Here is a 20784-nt window from a genome sequence, read left to right as displayed (position 1 = left end):
AAAAGATACAGCTGAGCAAATTTGCAGGGAAATTACAGAGTGGTGCAAAAGCTATACAGTACTGATAATGGGGAACTTTATCTTAAGAGACTGGGATAGTAATAGTGTAAAGGGCATAGTGGGAGAAGAGTCTCTGAAGTGTGTTCAAGAGAATTTTCTTGATCAATATGTTCCCATCACAACAAAGAAGGGTGAATTACTGGAACTAATTCTTAGGAATGAGGTTGGTCAAATGGATCAGTCAAGAAACTTTTAGGAAAAAAATGTATCATAAAGTTTAGGTTCATCATGGGAAATAACAAGCAGTGATCTAATGTGATAGTGCTAGATTGAAGGAGAACCAGTTTGAGTGGCGTGAGAGCAGATCTGTCCTAGCTAAATTGGAGTCCAAGATTGGCAAAACTGTAACCAAACAATGGACTGTCTTTAAAGAGGAGATACTTTGGGTGTACATTCTCACAAGGGGAAAGGTAGGGCAAGCAAAGCCTGAGCTCTCTGGATGATGAAAGAGATGGAGAGTAAGATGAAGCAGGAAAAGGGGGTTTGTGACAGATGTCAGGTTGATAATACAAGGGAGAACCAGGCTGAATATAGGAAGTTCCAAGGGGAAGTGAAAAAGGAAATCAGAGATGCAATGAAAGTATGAGAAGAGACTGGCAGCTAGCAAAAATGGGAATCCAAGTCTTTAAGCACATGAAGAATAACAGGATAGTAAGAGAAGGGGTAAGGCCAAAGGAACCAAAAAGGGGACCTATGCATGGAGACAAGAGGGCATGGCTGAGGTACTAAATTAATACTTTGTGTCTGTATTTACCAAGGAAGAAGATGCTGCTGGAGTCATAGTGAATGAGGAGGTGGTTGTGATATTGCATGAGCTAAAAATTGATAAAGAGGAAGTATCAGAAAGGTTGGCTGCAGTTAAAATTGATGTCACTAGGACCAGATGGGATGTATCCAAGAATGCTAAGGGAAGTAGGGGAAGAAATTGTAGAGGTACTGGCCATACTCTTTCAATCCTCCTTAGATACAGGGGTGGTGTCAGGGGAGTGGAGAATTGTCAATGCTAGACCCTTATTCAAAAAAGAGTGTAAAGATAATGCCGGCAACTATGTACCAATCAGTTTAACTTCAGCGATGGGAAAGATTTTAGAAATTACAAAATTAACAGTCACTTGGACAAATGTGGATTAATTAAGGAAAACCAGCACAGATTTGTTAAGGGAAAATTGTGTATAACTAACTTGGTTGAGTTTTTTCATAAGGTAACAGAGATGGTTGATGAGAGTAACGTGGTTGATGTCATGTATACGGATAATGACTTTTGATAAAGTGCCGCTGAATAGACTTACTTGTCAGCAAAGTTAAAACCTATCGAATAAAAGAAACAGTGACAGCATAGATACAAAGTTGGCTAGGTGACAGAAAACATTGTAGTGATGAATGGTTGTTTTTGGGCTGGAGGAAGGTATGCAGTGGGTTTCCCAGGGCTCGGTACTAGGATGACTGCTTTTTTTGGACTACGTTAATGGCCTAGACTTGGGTGTACAGAGCACAATTTCAGGGTTTGCAGATGATACAAAACTTGGGAATTATTGTGAACTGCAAGAAGGATAACGATAGGCTCGAAGAAGACAAACAGGCTGGTGAAATGGGAAGACACACAGATGAAACTTAATGCAGAGAAGTGTGAAGTGATACATTTTGATTAGAAGAATGCAGAGAGGCAATATGAAATAAAGGTTACAATTCTAAAAGGGGTGCAGCTCCAGAGACCTGGGGGTATATGTGTTCACAAATCATTAATGGTAGCAGGGCCAGTTGAGAAATGGCTGAGAGGAGATTTGATAGAAGTGTTAAAAATCATGAAGGATCTGGACAGAGTAGGTAGAGAGAAACTGCTCCCATTGGTGAAGAGATCAAGTACCAGAGGACACCGATTTAAACTGATTGGTTAAAAAAAGACAACAACATGAGGAAAACCTTTTTTTATGGAGCGAGTGATTAGGATCTGGAATGCGGTATCTGAGAGTGTAGTCAAGGCAGCTGCACATGGGGCTCTCAAAATGGAATTGGATAAGCATACTTATCAAATTTTCTGGGCTATGGTGGGGAAAGGGTTGGGAGTAAGACTAGCTGAGTTGTCCTGGCAAGAGCCAGAGCGGACACAACAGTTCGAATCGCCTCTTTCTGCATTGTAACCATTCAAAAAAAATCAAAACTGCAGCAACACTAAAGATTAAGAAAGATAACTAAACGTGAGTTTCATTGTTTTTAAAAGAATCATCTCACAACTCTCCAAACTGCAATTAAGACCTCAAGAGGCATCAGATTTCCTTAAATGTTATTCTGCCAAAAACATGCAACTTTCATTCACATGTTTATTGAATGACCATATCGAGTGGAATATACAAAATATCTTTAGTAATGTAAAGAAAGAAAATAATAGGTTAATTTCATGTTTTGTGATGAAATGGCTTTTTTCTTTGTGTTAAATTTTACTGTTGAACTTTTGTAAATAATGATATATTCCATTTTAATCCATACCAAATTTCTCTTATATTTGGATCCAGCTTAGTCTTGAATTGCAATTTACAATTAATGGAACTGGTAAAGGGAGTTCTGCTTTTCAATCAGTATAATGCTTGAAAAAGTAATGTATTGATGTAAATTACGTTTTATCTGCATCTCAATTCAAGTGGTTTGTAGAAGTTATTCAAACTGATTTTAAATTCTAGTTAAACCAAGAGTCATTACTGAGTCTAGAGGAGGATCTGAGGGAGGAAGCTCGAAGGAAATATCAGTGATAGAAGGAGAGGACGTCACGTTGCCTTGTGAAGTACGAAGCTTTCCACCTCCCATTATCAACTGGGCCAAAAATATGCAACTAATCTCTCCTTTTTCACCAAGGTAACTCAAGTTTGAACACTGATTCCTCATATTTTAGTATTGTGCACATCGCATGCTACTGTAGGATAATACCAGCGCAGAAATCGTGAACAGATCTATTGCACCAATAAAGGCAGTTTTCACACTCTTTCTTGAGCATAAAAGCCTTATTGCTGAGCTGATTTTAAATCTTTGTCTTGTTGGTAGATTCACATAAGTTCCATTTTCCATTGCCCAGCCATATTTTCACATCATGGCTCACACTCCATAGGATTGGAACCATACTTTATATCTCTCAAATGAAAAGAATCATTATTTTTATTGTGACAACTTACAAAAAAACCCTACAAAGCAGGGAAATGTAGTTCTGTGACAAATCGTTAGCAGTGAGCTTTTGTGGTAATATTTACGTAATTATGCTTGCTTTGCTTTGCACAGCTTGAAGATTGTTATAGGAAGCATGTTGGTTAGACAAGAAAAATTGTTCTTCACACAAATCATTAAAAGTGCACTTAAATATTAATGTGAAGCACATCTTCAACAGTTTGCAAGGTAACAGCAGGAGTCTAAAAATAATAAGCACTGAAAACAAGCGACAATTAGGTTTTTTTATTAATATATTCTATTTCCTTGGCTTTTTCTTTGGGTAAACCACTTGCTGTCTCATCAATTTGAACATTCTCTTGCTTCTAAAATTCTGCCTGACTAAAATAATCTTTTATAGAATCTAACAGTTTTGTACTTTTAAAGGGGTGCAGGGGAGGGGTTTGGGACGACAGTCCACCCATTAACTTACCATAATTGGCATATCTTTGGGATTTCTTTCTCCCTCCCTTTTTTTGATTTATTGTGCTCAATTATCTTTTATTTTTCAATTGTTAGGCAGTGCCATGACCAGAATGTTGACCTATTTTTTTTCTGTAGATACTGAACAATATGGTATTTGTTTCCAACATTTTCTTATTGTGCTTTTGCAATTAATTTGTGGCTTTAAAATAACCCATCACTTTACATTCAAATTGTAAACTATTCACTTAATTATATGCATTTGTTTCCAAAATGATGTAAGTTTATTTTTCTATTTCAAACAAAGGTATTTAGAATGTGGTTAATTGATCTCCACACATAAATGCAATAAAGTGAAAATAAAGTTAAAGGAAACAGAATAAAGATATCCTAGAGAGAGTTCTATCTTTACCAGGAGGAGATGACCTCAGAACTTTGATTGCCTTCTTCATTCCTCTGATTGGGACTGTGAACTTATCCGTAGCTACCTTCAGTGATATTCTCTGTTGGCTTGAGGATCAGGACTGCCATGGGCTTTCCTGCTCCTCAAGATGGAGCACAGTCATGGAGCTAACAGCCCAATTAGCTGCTGAAACTTGCCCAAACAGGCCAGGTGACTTTGAATGCAGGAGTGACTGCCACATTTGCCTCTTGTAATTAGATGATTGGTTTATTGAAAAATCATCATGGCAGTAGGTGCCAAATTGTGATGGCAAGACAAATAAAACAAGTAATCATAATTCATAACATAGCTATAGACAATCATTAAAATTAAAATAAAGATAATTTCAGGATTGCACATTATGAACATTTCAGTGGCCTTGACATCAAGACAGCATTTAATCAAGTGTGGCATCAGGGCTCCCTGGCAAAACTGGAGTCAATGGGAATCGGGGGTAAAACTCTCCACTGGTTAGAGTCATACCTATAACAAAGGAAGATGGTTGTGGATGTTGGAGGTCAATCATCTCAGTTCCAGGACATCACTGCAGGAGTCCCTCAGGGTAGTGTCCTAGGCCCAGCCATCTTCAGTTGCTTTGTCAATGACCTTCCTCCCATCATAAGAAGTGGGGATGTTCGCTGATGATTGCACAATGCTCAGCACCAGTCGGAACTCCTCAGATACTGAAGCAGTCCATGTCCAAATGCAGCAAAACCTGGACAATATCCAGGCTTGGGCTGATAAGTAGCAAATAACATTTGCGCCACACAAGTGCTAGGTAATGACCATTTCCAACAAGAAAGAATCTAACCATTGCCCCTTGATGTTCAATGGTATTACCATCGCTGAATCCCCCACTATCAACATCCTGGGGTTACCATTGACCAGAAACTGAACTGGACTAGCCATATAAATACTGTGGCTACAAGAGCAGGTCAGAGGCTAGGAATCCTGTGCCGAGTAACTCACCTCCTGACTCCCCAAAGCCTGTCCACTGTCTTCAAGGCACAGGTCAGGAGTGTGATGGAATACTCTCCACAGGCCTGGATGAGTGCAGCTCCAACAACACTCAAGAAGCTTGACCGTCCAGGACAAAGCAGCCCATTTGATTGGCACCCTATCTACAAACATGCACTCCCCCCAACACCACGCACCGTAGCAGCAGTGTGTACCATTTACAAGATGCACTGCAGGAACTCACCAAGGCTCCTTAGACAGCACCTTCCAAACACATGACGTCTACCATCGAGAAGGGCAAGGGCAGGAAACAGATGGGAATACCACCACCTGCAAGTTCCCCTCCAAGCCACTCACCATCCTGACTTGGAACTATATTGCCATTCCTTCACTGTTGCTAGGTCAAAATCCTGGAACTCCCTCACCAAAAGAATTGTGGGTATACCTACACCACATAGACTGCAGCAATTCAAGAAGGCAGCTCACTACCGCCTTCTCAAGGGCAATTAGGGATGGGCAATAAATGGTGGCCGAGCCAGCGATGCTCAGATCCTATGAATGAATGTTTTTAAAATTACATATGTTGCAAAATGCAGGATTCTTTAATTTACAGAATAAAAATGAAAGGTCATTAATTGTCATTAATTTATCCTGCTTGGTATCTTGAAACAGTTAGAATTTTATTCCAGTCATCTACTTTATCAACAGCCTTTATAGATGAATCATGGAATTTTTTTACACAGGAAGAACACTAATCTAAGCAAAACTGCAATCACTACGCTTCAACTATTCATTCATTGTTATATATTCTGATGAGTTACACCAAAGGCTCACCAACCTGAAACCTCAACTCTGTTTTTTCTCTTCATAAATGCCTCCAGACCTGCTGAGAATTTCCAGCATTTTCATTTTTTATTTCAGATTTCCAGCATACATAGAACTTTGCTCTTGTGTTATATATTGCTTTGTGTGAATCTACATTTCAAACATTTTTCTCTTGATTTGAGAATTATGTGCTATACCACTAGAGCTACTAGACTCACAGTAGACTTCACAGTAAACTAATTTCAATTATTGTTTACCAGGACAAAGTACTGTGGATGCTGCAAATTAGGGGGAAAAAACAGTGGCAGGGAGAGGTAGTGTGGGTGGGGGACAGGGGGAGGGGAAAACAAGAGGAAAGGTCTGGGATAATGTGTAAAGCAGGTGAGATTACATGACAAATGGGATTATGGTGCAAAGCAAAAGGGGATAATAAGGCGGACAGGTAAATAAACAAATGATGGGGCTAGAGGAGGTGCAAATTGACAGCAGAATCATTACAAGCATCTGCTGTTTGAAAAAGTAGGAACAGTGGTTATGATCTGAAATTGTTGGACTCAATGAAGTGTCATTATTGCTTATATTGTTATCTTAAATCTGAAAGCACGATAAAGTTTTACTGTACGCTTTAAAATGTTAGTGCTTGTTACTTGTTGGTGATTTTTAATTCAAAATGTATTTTATATTTCAGACACACTCAACTTTCCTCTGGCTCAATGAAAATAATTGAAACCAGACTGTCCGATAGTGGACTCTACCTATGTGTTGCCACAAATATTGCTGGGAATGTTACTCTGTATACTAAACTGAGTGTGCACGGTATGTTTCCATTTGGGTGCAGATCAATGACAGTGTCAGTTCTTCCTTTGGTGTCAAAGGTCAGAGACTCTTGGGGTGAATTTCCTGTGGACCAAGAATCACTGTTTAAACACCACGAGCTCAATAAGCCTGAATGTTTTTGTGAATTTGAGCAATGTAGTTGCTCACAGTGGAGTTCCATAAGCTTACACTCTCTCCAGAAAAAGAAACACATTCAATCAGCCCTTGATAAATAGCTTACAAATATCACACACAGCAATTCTAGGCATGGGCAGGGCCAGGCTTCTCTTGGTCTAATTTAAGAATGCAGATTGTTTCAAAGTTGTAACATCTATTTGTTTGTGCCTTGTTCTAGGTTGTATTGAGGTGTGCACTCCAGTCTCATTTCTGTCATTAATTAATCCAGTTGAATATCTTGAAACAGGGGAGGCGATAGTGTAGTGATATTGTTTCTAGACCAGTAATCCAGAGACCCAGGGTAATGCTCTGGGGACCCAGGTTCGAATCCACCACGGCAGATGGTTGACTCTTAGGGCAGAATTTTCTGCCTGTTGACCGGGTGGGCCGGACCCAATCTCCAGCGGACGGGGAGCTGATCCCCGCTGGAGAAGCGGGCCCCGCCGCCATTTTACAGCGTGACATCTGGCAGGAAGCGCTATGCGCTTCCTGTGCGGGCGGGGGTGGGATTCCCCAAAAGCAAGAGTGTGCTCTTTCGCACATGTGCACGAAAGAGCGCACATCTCCCTGAGGCAAAGTGCTGCCTCAAGGAGATCGCTTACGCTTTTAAAAATATGAAAATTAGAAAAACAAATTCCCTAATATGACAATCTCACATGAGATGGGACATGTTCATAATTTACATAATAAGTTTATTAAGCTTTTTAAAACCCTACATGAAACCTTATCCCACCAGTGGATGAGGTTTCATGTTTTTTCTATTGCCCGCCGGGGCTCCTAGCCTGCCCGCCAACTGTAAGATTGGACGGGCAGGTCCTTTAATTGTATAATTGATCCTGTCAATGGCCTCAATTGGCCATTGACAGGTTGGCGGGCCTGCAGCTGATGTTGCTGTGCCCCGCCTTCCTGAAAATTTAAATGGGCCAGGATGACATCGGGGGTTCTGCCCGACGTCATCTCGCATCATTTTATGCGTTGGCAAGTGGGCCCTGCCCCCTGCTCGCCAACGGCAAAATTCTGCCCTTAAAAATGCCCTCTGAAATGGCCTAGCAAGCCACTCAGTTGTAACAAACCGCTACAAAGTGACAAGAAAGGAATGAAACCAGACAGACCACCTGGCGTCGACCTAGGCACTGGAAACGACAATGGCAATCTCAGCCCTGTCAACCCTGCAAAGTCCTCCTTACTAACATCTGGGGGTAAGTGCCAAAATTGGGAGAGCTGTCCCACAGACTAGTAAAGCAACAGCCTGACATAGTCATCCTCACAGAACCATATCTTACACATAATGTTCCAGACACCACCATCACCATCCTGTCTCACTGGCACAGTGGTATACAGTTGGGAGGGAGTCCTCAACATTGACTCCGAATCCCATGAGGTCTCATGGCATCAGATCAAACATGGGCAAGGAAACAACCTGCTGATTACCACATATCGCCCTCCCTCAGCTGATGAATCAGTGCTCCTCCATGTTGAACACCACTTGGAGGAAGCATTGAGGGTGGCAAGGACACAGAATATACTCTGGGTGGGGGACTTCAATGTCCACTGCTGAGTGACTCGGTAGCACCACTACTGACCGAGCTGGCCAAGTCCTAAATGATATAGCTGCTATGAGTCTGCGGCAGGTGGTGAGGGAACCAACAAGAGGGAAAAACACACTTGACCTCATCCTCGCCAACCTGCCTGCCGCAGATGCATCTGTCCATGACAGTATTGGTAGGAATGACCACCGCACAATTGTTGTGGAGACGAAGTTCTGCCTTCACACTGAGGATACCCTCCTTGCTAAATGGGATAGATTGCGAACAGACCTGGTAACTCAAGACTTGGCATCCATGAGGCACTGTGGGCCACCAGCAGCAGCAGAATTGTACTTGAACACAATCTGTAACCTCATGGCCCAGCACGTCCCCCACCCTACCATTACCATCAAGCCAGGGGATCAACCCTGGTTCAATGAAGAGTGCAGGAGGGCATGACAGGAGCAGCACCAGGTATACCTAAAAATGAGGTGTCAACCTGGTGAAGCTACAACACAGGACTACTTGCGTGCCAAACAGCATAAGCAGCAAGTGATAGACAGAGCTAAGCGCTCCCACAACCAAGGGATCAGATCTAAGCTCTGCAGTCCTGCCATATCCAGTCGTGAATGGTGGTGGACAATTAAACAACACACTGGAGGAGGAGGCTCAACAAATATCCCCATCCTCAATGATGCACATCAGTGCAAAAGATAAGATTCAATTTTCCCTTGACATTCAATGGCATCAACATCACTGAATCCCCCACTATCAACATCCTGGGGTTACCATTGACCAGAAACAGAACTGAAATAGCCGTATAAATTTGTGGCTACAAGAGCAGGTCAGAGGCTAGGAATCCTGTGCAACATTCTTCAGCCAGAAGTGCTGAGTGGATGATCCATCTTGGCCTTCTCCAGAGGTCCCCAGCATCACAGATGCCAGTCTTCAGGCAATTCGATTCACTCCACGTGATATTAAGAAACAGCTGAAGGCACTGGATACTGCAAAGGCTATGGGCTCTGACAATATTCTGGCAATAGTACTGAAGACTTGTGCTCCGGAACTTGTCACGCCCCTAGCCAAGCTGTTCCAGTACAACTACAACACTGGCATCTACCTGGCTATGTGGAAAATTTCCCAGGTATGTCCTGTACACAAAAAGGACAAATCCAACCCAGCCAATTACCGCTGCATCAGTCTACCCTTGATCATCAGTACAGTAAGGGAAGGGGTCATCAACAGTGCTATCAAGCAGCAGCTGCTTAGCAATAACCTGCTCACTGATGCTCAGTTTGGGTTTCACCAGGGCTACTCAGCTCCTGACCTCATTACAGCCTTGGTTCAAATGTGGACAAAAGAGCTAAACTCCTGAGGTGAGGTGTGAGTGACTGCCCTTGACATCAAGGCTGCATTTGACCGAATGTGGCATCAAGGAGCCCTAGCAAAACTGGAGTCAATGGGAATCAGGGGAAAACTCTCCGCTGGTTGTAGTCATACCTAGCACAAAGGAAGATGTTGCAGTTGTTGGAGGTCAGTCATCTCATCTCCAGGACATCACTGCAGGAGTTCCTCAGAGTAGTGTCCTGGGCCCAACCATCTTCAGCTGCTTCATCAATGACCTTCATCATAAGGTCAGAAGTGAGGATGTTCGCTGATGATTGCACAATGTTCAGCACCATTCGCGACTCCTCAGATACTGGAGCAGTCCATGTCCAATTGCAGCAAGACCTGGCCACTATCCAGGCTTGGGCTGACAAGTGGCAAGTAACATTCGCACCACCCCAGTGTCAGGCAATGACCATCTCCAACAAGAGAGAACCTAATCATTGCCCCCTGATGTTCAATGGCAGTAGCACCACTGAATCCCCCACTATCAACATCCTGGGGTTACCATTGACCAGAAACTGAACTGGACTAGCCATATAAATACTGTGGTTACAAAAGCAGGTCAGAGGCTGGGAATCCTGCGACGAGTGACTCACCTCCTGAATTCCCAAAGCCTGTCCACTATCTACAAGGCACAAGTCAGAAGTGTGATGGAATACTCCCCACTTGCCTGGATGAGTGCAGCTCCCACAACACTCAAGAAGCTTGATACCATCCAGGACAAAGCATTCCACTTGATTGGCACCACATCCACAAATGTTCACTCCCTCCACCACCGACACACAGTAGCAGCAGTGCGTACCATGCAAGATGCACTGCAGGAATTCACCAAGGCTCCTTAGACAGCACCTTCCAAACCCATGACCGCTACCATCTAGAAGGACAAGGACAGCAGATAGATGGGAACACCACCAACTGTAAATTATCCTCAAAGTCACTCACCATCCTGGCTTGGAAATATATCACTGTTCCTTCACTGTCGCTGGGTCAAAATCCTGGAACTCCCTTCCTGACAACACTGTGGGTGCACCTACACCGTATGGACTGCAGCGGTTCAAGAAGACAGCTCACCACTACCTTCTCAAGGGCAACTAGGTATGGGCAATAAATGTTGGCCCAGCCAGCGAAGCCCACATCCCATGAATGAATAAAAAAAAATCTAATAATTTGATTACAATCATCTGTAGCCTTTACAGATGGATTAAGGGGTCAAATAATTTACAAAGTAGGAACACTAACACTTATTAAACAAAAATGCAAGAACATTTTAGGATAGGATGATGCAGATTTAGGATGTTTAAATTAGCATCCACATTGTTGAAAGGCTTTTGGTAACACTATTTTCAATATTTTCAGTACTGCAATGCTCTTAACTCAGACCTTCATAGAGCATAACGGGAGGCCTTCATTGTGCCTGTGCTGGCTCTTTGAAAGGGTTAACCAATTATTCCTATTCCCCTACTCTCCACTCATACCCATGTTTTTTTTTTCCTTTCCAATTATACACCCAATTCACTTTTGAAAATTTCTATTGAATCTGCTTCTGGACAGTGCCCTATCAGCCATACCGACTGACCTTCTACCCCAGCTTGTAAGAAGGAGCCTTTTTAAATGAGAAATTGCTACTTGAGGCATAACAGTTAGAATTAGAATTTTTAAAGGCACTAAGAACAGCAAAATCTGCATGGTGTAGCTGAATTTTTTACACACACAGTCAAAATGGATGTCCTGCTGAACCCACTGGCAATGATTTAGCTTCCTGACATTGTTGAGCTCCATATGCCTCTAAGATTGTTCACCTAATGATATGAACACATGTGGGGGGAAGGCCTGATGGAAAATCATCCCTGGCTGGTGTCACAGACCTAATATCAGGTAGCTCAGTGGTGGCAGAGGCCTGGAAACAAGATGGCTGGCTGCTGTTTTGGCTATAGGATATGCAATACTGGGGCACTGAGCAGGAAAATAATTACAGAAAGAGGCAAAAGATTGTTAAACATCTCTTTCTCACTGATTTATTTTTTGGATTCTGAAGGTGTGCTAAAATGTCCTGGAAATGTGCTGAAGTTCATAAGATCATGCATTCGACCAGAAAGCCTTACTTGGGCCACCCCTACCAGAAGAAGCCACATAGTATGACATAAATGGTCAACCATTGGCCAGGGGGTAGGGGTGGTGGGTGTGGGGGGTGAGCAGGGTGGCCCACATGCCAAGCTCCTGTTTCTTGGAAACAATATTCACCAACCTATTTTCTTTAAAACTATCCCTTATCTTTATTGGTTCAGGTACCATTCCCAACTAAGCATGTTTGCAGCTTTTCTCTTGACCTGCTGCAGAGCAGCTGCCCAATTTCAACCACGGTGTGTTCTAGTGTGTCAACACTTCATAAAGAGCCTGTAACTAATAGTTATGTGAATATACATCCAGGATGCCATGTTTCACTACTGCACTGCAGTTATGTGCCGAGTAACAACATGTCAGTTTATCAGTCCACCAGTTGCATGGAGAGCAGCAGGAAATACACTCGATAAACCTTCAACATTTTGAGTATAAAGTGCTCAATTTTAGATTCTAATCTAATCCTATTTCTAATTTATGGGATTGGGCATGAAATTGCACGAGATGACATCAGGCAAGTGTCCTGACTTCATCCCACGCTCACGCGATATTTCGGTTGGCGGGCACGCACAAAATTTGGAAGCACGCCCACCAACAATTAAGAGGGCAATTAAACCCATTAATGGCGCAATTGTCTGTCATTTTATGTATCCCGTCCAATGTTATGGTTGGCGGACGGGCGAATTGGCCAGGGGCCTTTACATTTTTCATCAAACCTCATCCAAGGGTGGGATGAGGTTTCTGTTATTAAACAAAATAAAAATAGAAATCTATGGACAGCATTTTTATAATCATTATGTTCAGGTGCCTGATTGTGATGCTTGGACATTTTTTTCCTGGTTTTAAAACTTTATTTCCTGGGTTTCGGGTCTTCGGCTCCCTGAGACAGCTCTCCGCCTTCAGGGACCTTTCTGTCAGCGCTTGCCTGTGCCCGTGTTAACTTCATCGCCTGCCCTCCTCTCACCCCCACCCTGGCAGCACTGAGCTTTTCAGTGTGCGCTTCACGCTGGCTGGCCATTAATTGGCCAGCCAGCGCGAAATCGCGGTTGGGGGCCAATCACAGTCGGCGGTTGCCCGCCGAGCTGAAAATTCAGACCCTATTCTCTGGGTTCTAAACCTCTGGGTTACAGGCTATCATTATAACCCCTATTGTACTGTACTCCTGTAAAAAGGACATTTTAGTACGCCACAAAGTATTACAATTTTCACAGCATGCATTGCAATTTTAAAAATGTTGATAACTCAACATTCCTATATTTTTTAAAAATCTTTTTAAATTACTCATTTCCTCCTTAATGCCTGAATATAATGCTGCCAGGCTAATGTGAAAAACCACCTAACACTAATGGAGGAAAGTGAGCCCATGAATATTTATTACATGAAGCACTGAATAAAACTGCTTTTACAGCCCACGAGACCCAGCTAGTACTGCTGAAAATACTGTTGTTGCACAACCAGATGCAACCTCAATACAAAGTTGTTAGGATAAAAGCAAAATATTGTAGATGCTGGAAGTCTGAAACAAAAACAAAAATAGCTGGAAAAACTCAGCAGGTCTGACAGCATCTGTGGAGAGGAATACAGAGTTAACTTTTCGAGTCTGTATGACTTCTCATCAGAACTAAAGAGGAATAAAAATTAGGTGAAATATAAGCTATTTAAGGGGTGTGGGACTGGTGGAGCCTGATAGAGGGCCAGTGATAGGTGGAGGCAAAGGAGAGATTGCCAAAGATGTCATAAACAAAAGGTCAAAGGGGTGTTGACGGTGGTGATATTAGCTAAAGGATGTGCTAATAGTGACATTAAGGGTAGAAAGCAGGATGAGCAAGTGACAGATGGCCCTAGTGGGGGTGGGGTGGGGGGAAGGGATCGAAATAGGTTAAAAGGTGGAGATAAAACAATGGATGGAAATAAATTTTAAAATAATAATAGAAATAGGTGGGAAAAGAAAAATATATTTTAAAAAATAATAATTATTAGAAAAAAGGGGATCGAAAAGTGGGTGAGGATGGAGGAGAGAGTTCATGATCTGAAGTTGGGACTGTTCCCTCCGGGACACCCTGGTCCACTCCTCCATCACTCCCTATACCTCAACCCCCTCCCACGACGCCTTCCCATGGAACCACAGAAGGTGCAACACCTGCCCCTTTACTTCCCCCCTCTGTCCAAGGGTTCAAGCATTCCTTTCAAGTGAAGCAGCACTTCACTCAATTTCTTCCAAACCCACGCCCACTACCTTCTAGAAGGACAAGGGCAGCAGATGCATGGGAACACCACCACCTGGAAGTTCCACTCCAAGCCATGCATCATCCTGACTTGGAAATGTATCGTTGTTCCTTCACTGTCACTGGGTCAAAACCCTGAAAATCCCTCCCTAACAGCACTGTGGCTGTACCTACACTACATGGACTGCAGCGGTTCAAGAAGGCAGCTGACCACCACCTTCTCAAGGGCATTTAGGGATGGGCAATAAATGCTGGCCTAGCCAGCGATGCCCACAACCCATTAATGAATATAAAAAAAAGTCTGGTATATTTTACATTCCACTTCCAGCCAGCTGCCATGTTCTTAATTCCTGGAAGTAATACATTTGATTTACAGAGAACTAAAAACTGAAGGCGGAGTTTTATGGCCCAGTCGAGGTGGGGGCGGGAACAGAAAATGCAGTGAACTGTTCAAAAGTCCATTGACTTCGGCAGGACCAGAAGATCCTGCCGGCGGGAGGGGCTGTAAAATTCTGCCCTGAGGAACCAATGGCACAAGCATTTCTGTCGTACAATGCACTAGCAGTTTAAAGCAGCTCCAGGTATTGCAATGTTTGATGGTTCAGACTGACATAGGCAGAACAAGTTGCTGTGGATGCATGCAGGATTACTCCTGTAAATTTAATATATAAACTGAGAACTCTCTGCTCAGTAAAGACATGGTTATGACATTATCACTTGGTTGATACAGAATATATTCTTCAAGAATGCCAGGTTTTTTTTATTAACAGAACGATGCCATACAGCCCCAACAATCCTGTAACTTTTAAAGAAATCACCACCACCCTATATATCTCAATATATCCTCCAATCCCTTCTCTTTTCAGAAGCACCATAAACTTCGAATCTACTAATACTGACCACATCAGAACCTTCCCTGGTTACATATTACACACGTCTTTAGGTGAAAAAGTTGCACCTAACATCCTTTCTTCCACCTTAATTTTTAACCCTGTTATTTTTTTCTTTCAAAGGCCCTCTGCTAAAATGCAATTGAGCTAAAATTGTAAGGTACAAAATGAAATCCAAATCAGTGCAGCTCTGCTCCCTGACTAGTAGCTCTTGAAAATTATGTTTTTTTAGATTTTCACCTTTTGACCTATAGTACCCTAAATTAGTCTCAGTGAGATTACAAAGGTTATCCCCACAGGAAAAAACAACCCAGGCAACGGGAAGGGCCAAGAGGGTCAGGCTTTTGACAGTAAATGTCTGACAGGAACACCATGTGTGCCATCTAAATATGTAACATGCCACAGATGTGATTCACATGAGTTTTACTAGGGGGAATCATAAAAATGAAAAAATAAATTCCATTTGCCATTACATACCAATATCATGATATAGCCAGCCCCATTTTATTTTCCTGGAAAACAAATCTTGTAAAATTCTGCTATAAATAAATTCATGATACTTGCTAATGAATATCCATTGGATTTTCATGGTAAGATTGTGGCTGGAGTTGTTCACAGAAAAAACAATTGTAGCCTCCTGAGATGTATATTTTCAGCAATTCTTCAATTGATTTAAAATAGATTTATATAAAATTGTACAAAGAACATTTTCAATGCTGAAACATTACAGAGATTATTGAAAACAGTTTACTTTCAAGGAGAATAATGTACAGGAATTATATTCATTTTGTAGACTGTTTGTTCCATACCATCCTATTTTTGGTGTTGCCTGTATATTGTAGTTTAGCATTCTTGACTAAATTTTAAAGATTATAGACTGGATTTTGCAGTTAATTACAAAGGAACAAAACTCTATTGGTGGGGACTTGTGGAGGGGCTGAGTATCACTGGCAGCAACTTCCAGATTCGCACATTTAATCATGAATCTGCGCATGCTGGACATTGCAGAATTTACTCTGTAATAACAGCCTTACTTTTATTCCTTTTGCAAAATCCGGGCTACATATATTTTCACTCATTCACTAATAGCTGCTCCATGTAAACCAAGACCCTCATTATAACAAACTCGGATAGAACAGACTTTCCATCATTGTATATTGTTTATACTGCCGGGAGGTAGTACAAACCTTAAGGAAGAGGCAAGAGGTGCTTGAAGGAGAAGCTGCCAGAGAAATAGAGAAAGATACCAAGGTGTGATTTAGTGTTAAGGGCCACAGCATCTCTTGTGTTGGTTTAAGCAGAGCAGGTGGTGGAACGTATAGCCAGATGCAATGGCATGGGAGGGAGAATGGTTGGTGGGGGCAAGGGGCTCCTGGTAAAAGGCAAGATGTCATCACCTGTGAGCAAAATTTGAGCCAAAGTCAGGATGTCAATACAATCTTTTACAATAAGGTTATCAATGGCTGTTAATACAATGGCCCAGATCTTCCGGCCTTTGGATCATTGGAGACCGGATGTACCCCCCCCACCCCCCATGATGCGCTATGAAACCCCTTGGAAGTCCCAATGCACTGACTCCATGGAAATTGCCTGGCAATTTTGAACTTTCAATGGGTAATTCTCCTGTTCCCCGGGGCCCTCCAAAAAGTCTCCAGCTCTGAGTTAGAGTCGGAAACTTCGGACAGTTCCGACTTACTAACCTGGATAACCAGGAACTGTTAGACAGAAAATCCTAGTCTGACTCCTGTGTAACTATACAACTGATTCCCCCCCTCAAGTCACTCACACTGCCCCTCTTGATGTCCCCCCTCAACCTCTGACCCCCCGACTCCCCCCACAGCCCCCCAACTACCCTCCTGACTCAACCTGACTAGCTCCCACCGCCCAACTACCTCTGAACCCCCAACTCCCCCCTGATCTCCCTGACTAGCTCCCATCACTCAACTGCCCCCACTGAGCTCCCTACTACCCCTGACCTGACCCGACCTGACTAGCCCCCACCACCTGAGTCCCCCTCCGGACCGCCTGAATTCCACCCCCCCGATCCCCTAACTCCTCTCCGACCCAACCTCAGCACCCTACCCAGCTATCACCTTTACTCTGCTGTCACCCCACTCACTTACCGTCCTACCCCTTTACCCACCCTACCCACTTACTGCACCCACCCTACCCCCTTGCCCACTTACTTTCTCTCCATAGCTTTCCAAAGTGGCATTTGGACATTTAACCTCTTTACTTACCAGAATACATCAGCTAATGCCTTAAAAAGGGGGCGTGGCTTCTGTGCGGTTTCCATTTGCTGATGTCTTCGAGGTTTCCTGTATTTTTTTGGAAGATTTGGGCCAGTGTCATTGCAAGAGTACAGTCCTGGCACAACTATAACCAGTCCTTCTCTGCCTATCTGATGGGGTGAGCATTATTTTGTATTGAAATTGAAATTGTGTTTGCCATGAGTAAAACTAAACTTAGGTAAAGCTTTGCAGCAGTGTAAAATAAGCATCGAGTGAATTCATTTATTAATGGCTATGAACTTTAAATTATATATTACCGATGTGGGTAACTAACTAACAAATCAGATAGCACAAGATAGCAAGCAATCTCAGCTTTAGGTCTAATGTGCTTAGTATTTGGAGTTGACGTTAATGTGTTGCACTGAAAGAAATTCTACCATAAATCTCATATTGATTACTATTCTTTAGTTCCTCCACAAATTCAGCCTGGACCCCGTATTATGAAAGTCCAAGCAGGTCACAGGATTGACATCCCCTGCAATGCACGGGGAGTGCCGACTCCCACTATAACCTGGTATAAAGGAAGTAACAACATTCTGCCTGATGAAAAACAGTACAGTGTGGGTGCTGAAGGAACGCTGACTATTAAGAGGGCCCAACCCACCAATGATGGAGTTTATAAGTGTGTTGCCAAAAATGTGGCCGGCCAGCATGAAGTAAATACAACTGTACAGGTTCACGGTAGGTGTTGATAGAGACATAAATAAAAATCTATTTTTGACAATGTGTTGAAGGAATGAATGACCGGTCTCTAATGTGTAGTGTGTGTTTGTGAAACATTGATATTCACTGACATGCTAAAGTCACATTTTAATGGTTTGACGCCTCTGCATCCTTAACCAGCATTCTCAAATATAATAATATTTATAAGTGTAAGTAAAGATGGTAATCAGGAGTCTTCTTGACTAAACCAGGCAATGTCAACAAAACTATACTATAAATGGATCATAAGTATATGTAATGATCACATTTTGTAATTTTAAACATAGAATTTTTACAACTCAGAAGGAGGCCATCTATTTAGGCGCTCTAGTCCTACCAGCTTCCTGTGTGGTGAAAAAAGACAATTCCGTTTACAGGTCCCTTCATTTTTGGTATTGATCTTCAATTTATGCCCTCTCAATAACAACACACCAACCACCTGAAATAGTCTTCTGTGATATAATATTCAGGAATTGTGCTTAATGGGGTTTCAAATCAAATCCAAATAATTACGATCAAGATTATTGTCTTCAGTTCAACAAGTTACATTTAAATTGTACCTCTTAATATAAAGAAAAACATTTCAAAGTACTTCATGCAGGCATAATCAGATAAGAATGGATGCAGAGCATGAGTGAGAATATTAGGACCGGCTATCAAAAGCTGAGTCAAAGCAATGGGCTTTAAGGATAATCTTCAAAGAAAAAACAGGAGGTGTCAGGGTGGAGTGTTTTAAGAAAGGAATTTCAGAGCATGGGGCCTTGACGGTGCCAATAGATGCAGAAAAGGTCACACTTGGAGGAATGGAAGGTTGAGGAGGAGGTTGTAAAATTGGAGGAGTGCAGAAAAAGGCAAAAACAATAAAGGGTTTAAGTATGAGGTTGAGAATTCTAAATTGAGATATTGGGAGAACATGTAACCAGTGTAGCTCAGCAAGGAGAGAAGTGATGAGTGAGTGGTATCTGACATGATATAGGATACAGGCAGCAGAATTTTGGATGAGCTGCAGTTTATGGAGAGTGGAAAATGGAGGGCCAGGAGCGGAGTGGAATAAATAGCTCTGGAGGTGCCAAAGGCATGGATAAGAGCTTCAGAAGCAATGGGATGATGCAAGAACAGAGGCAGAGATTGTTCTTAAGCTGGACGTGAGCAGTCTTTGTGATGGAAGCTCAGTTTGGGGTCAGATAGATTGCCGAGGTTGCAAACCATCTGGTTCAACCCAACAATAATGGAATGGATGAAATCAATGACAAGGAAACAGAATTTGCGGTGAGGTCCAAGATAAATGCTTTGGTCTTCCCAATGTTTAACTGGGGAAAGTAGCATCTCTTTCACAATTGGATGCCTGACAAGTTGTCTAACAGCCCAGAGGTAGTAAAAGAGTTAATAGAGATAGAGGAGAGTTAGAACTAGGTGGTGTCTTTGACAATGTGGAAGTTGACCCCATATCTCCAGCTGATGCTACAAGAAAGTAGGTGGAAAGGGGACAGCTAAAGATAGATTCACTAGGGATTCATGAAGTAACATTGTGGGTGGTGGGGTAGATTGGGGATAGAAAGCTGGAGTTGCTCTGGATACAATTGAATAAATAAGAGTGGAACAAATCAAGGACAGTTCGATTTAGATGGACAGTGGAGGAGGGGGATTAAAGGATGATGGTGTGGTCAGGAAAAATGGACATGGGTTTGGGAGGTGACAATATATTCAAGAGCTCTGGAAAGAAAAAGGTGTTTGGAGATAAGGTTGCAGTGTTCAAAAACACAGGCAAAGGATGGGCTTTTTTTGAGGGGCGGGAAGGAATATCTGAAGAGATGGAACCATTTACAATGTCAACTATGTTATGGACAAGAAGGGGGTTAATTTAAACAGCACTGATTTCTCCTTTCACCACCCTATGTAAACAGAAAGGTGTTTTGATTTGTTTCCCTCTTTATAAGTGGTGGTGTATTTCCCGACCCCTTGACTTTTGGTGTGATCCAGTTTTCTATTAATAATCCCACAGCAAACTTGAGATAGGATTTGTGCAAAGGATTAGTTTATTTGTACGCACACAAAATGTGAAAAAAGGGTTTGCAATCAGATAGCAATGACAGGGACATAGAAAAGAAAAATTTACAATATAGAGACCACAGAGAAAAGAAATATGGTTTCAAGTGGGTTTCAGAGTCCAAAATCAAAGTTCAGTTAGGTATTCCTTCATGGAAGTTGGTGGGTTAAAAACTGAATGCTGGATAATTCACTTTCCTGGTGGTGTTGACTTCATATGATGAGGTAGGCATGCAGAGATCAGTCTTGTAGGTGATGGTACAGAATTTCCAGTAGAAGCAGTGTCGATGGGGGTCAGGTATTCCATCTGGGCAGAGCTCCATGTCTTTGAAGCTACTAATTGGATGGTAAACTGCAGACTGACCTATGCAGTTCAGCAAGGCAATATTACTTGTTCCACAAGCCAAAGGCCCATGTCACATGACTCCCACCTCTCCACCAAGTCTTTGACAAAAGATGGGTATCCATCATCTGGATTCCAAAGACTGTTAAATGTCTTAGCCATTAGGAATTGAAAAGAAGGTTGCGGAGTCTATGTCTTAGCAGACGATAGACGATCCATTTCCTCCTGGCCAGCTTGCGTTATTAAATGCAGAAGGCCTTTGAATAGCTCTTTGAAGTTGGGCTGTACAGTCCATGGGTGGTTGTTAGTGGCTGTTCAGAGATAACGTGGTGCGAGTTTTCCCAAAAGTGCTAAGTAGATCCTTT

General features: G+C 42.4%; 1 protein-coding gene across 6 annotated transcripts in view; it reads left to right on the top strand.

The window, feature by feature from the left end:
* The window catches only part of hmcn1 (hemicentin 1), a 701874-nt gene that overhangs the window by 344362 nt on the left and 336728 nt on the right, over nucleotides 1-20784 (top strand). For all 6 annotated transcript variants that reach the window (XR_013579326.1, XR_013579325.1, XM_078561403.1 and 3 more), the window contains exons 22-24: nucleotides 2736-2907; nucleotides 6585-6712; nucleotides 17737-18009. Coding sequence is in view for 4 of the 6 variants with exons in the window: in XM_078561403.1 (XP_078417529.1) it covers nucleotides 2736-2907; nucleotides 6585-6712; nucleotides 17737-18009 (573 nt within the window). In the remaining 2 variants the exon portion in view is untranslated. The remainder of the gene's footprint in view (nucleotides 1-2735; nucleotides 2908-6584; nucleotides 6713-17736; nucleotides 18010-20784) is intronic.

The sequence above is a fragment of the Cetorhinus maximus genome, chromosome 17, assembly GCF_964194155.1.
Source record: "Cetorhinus maximus chromosome 17, sCetMax3.hap1.1, whole genome shotgun sequence".
NCBI lineage: Eukaryota > Metazoa > Chordata > Chondrichthyes > Lamniformes > Cetorhinidae > Cetorhinus > Cetorhinus maximus.
This window is presented reverse-complemented; position numbering and strand designations above follow the sequence as displayed.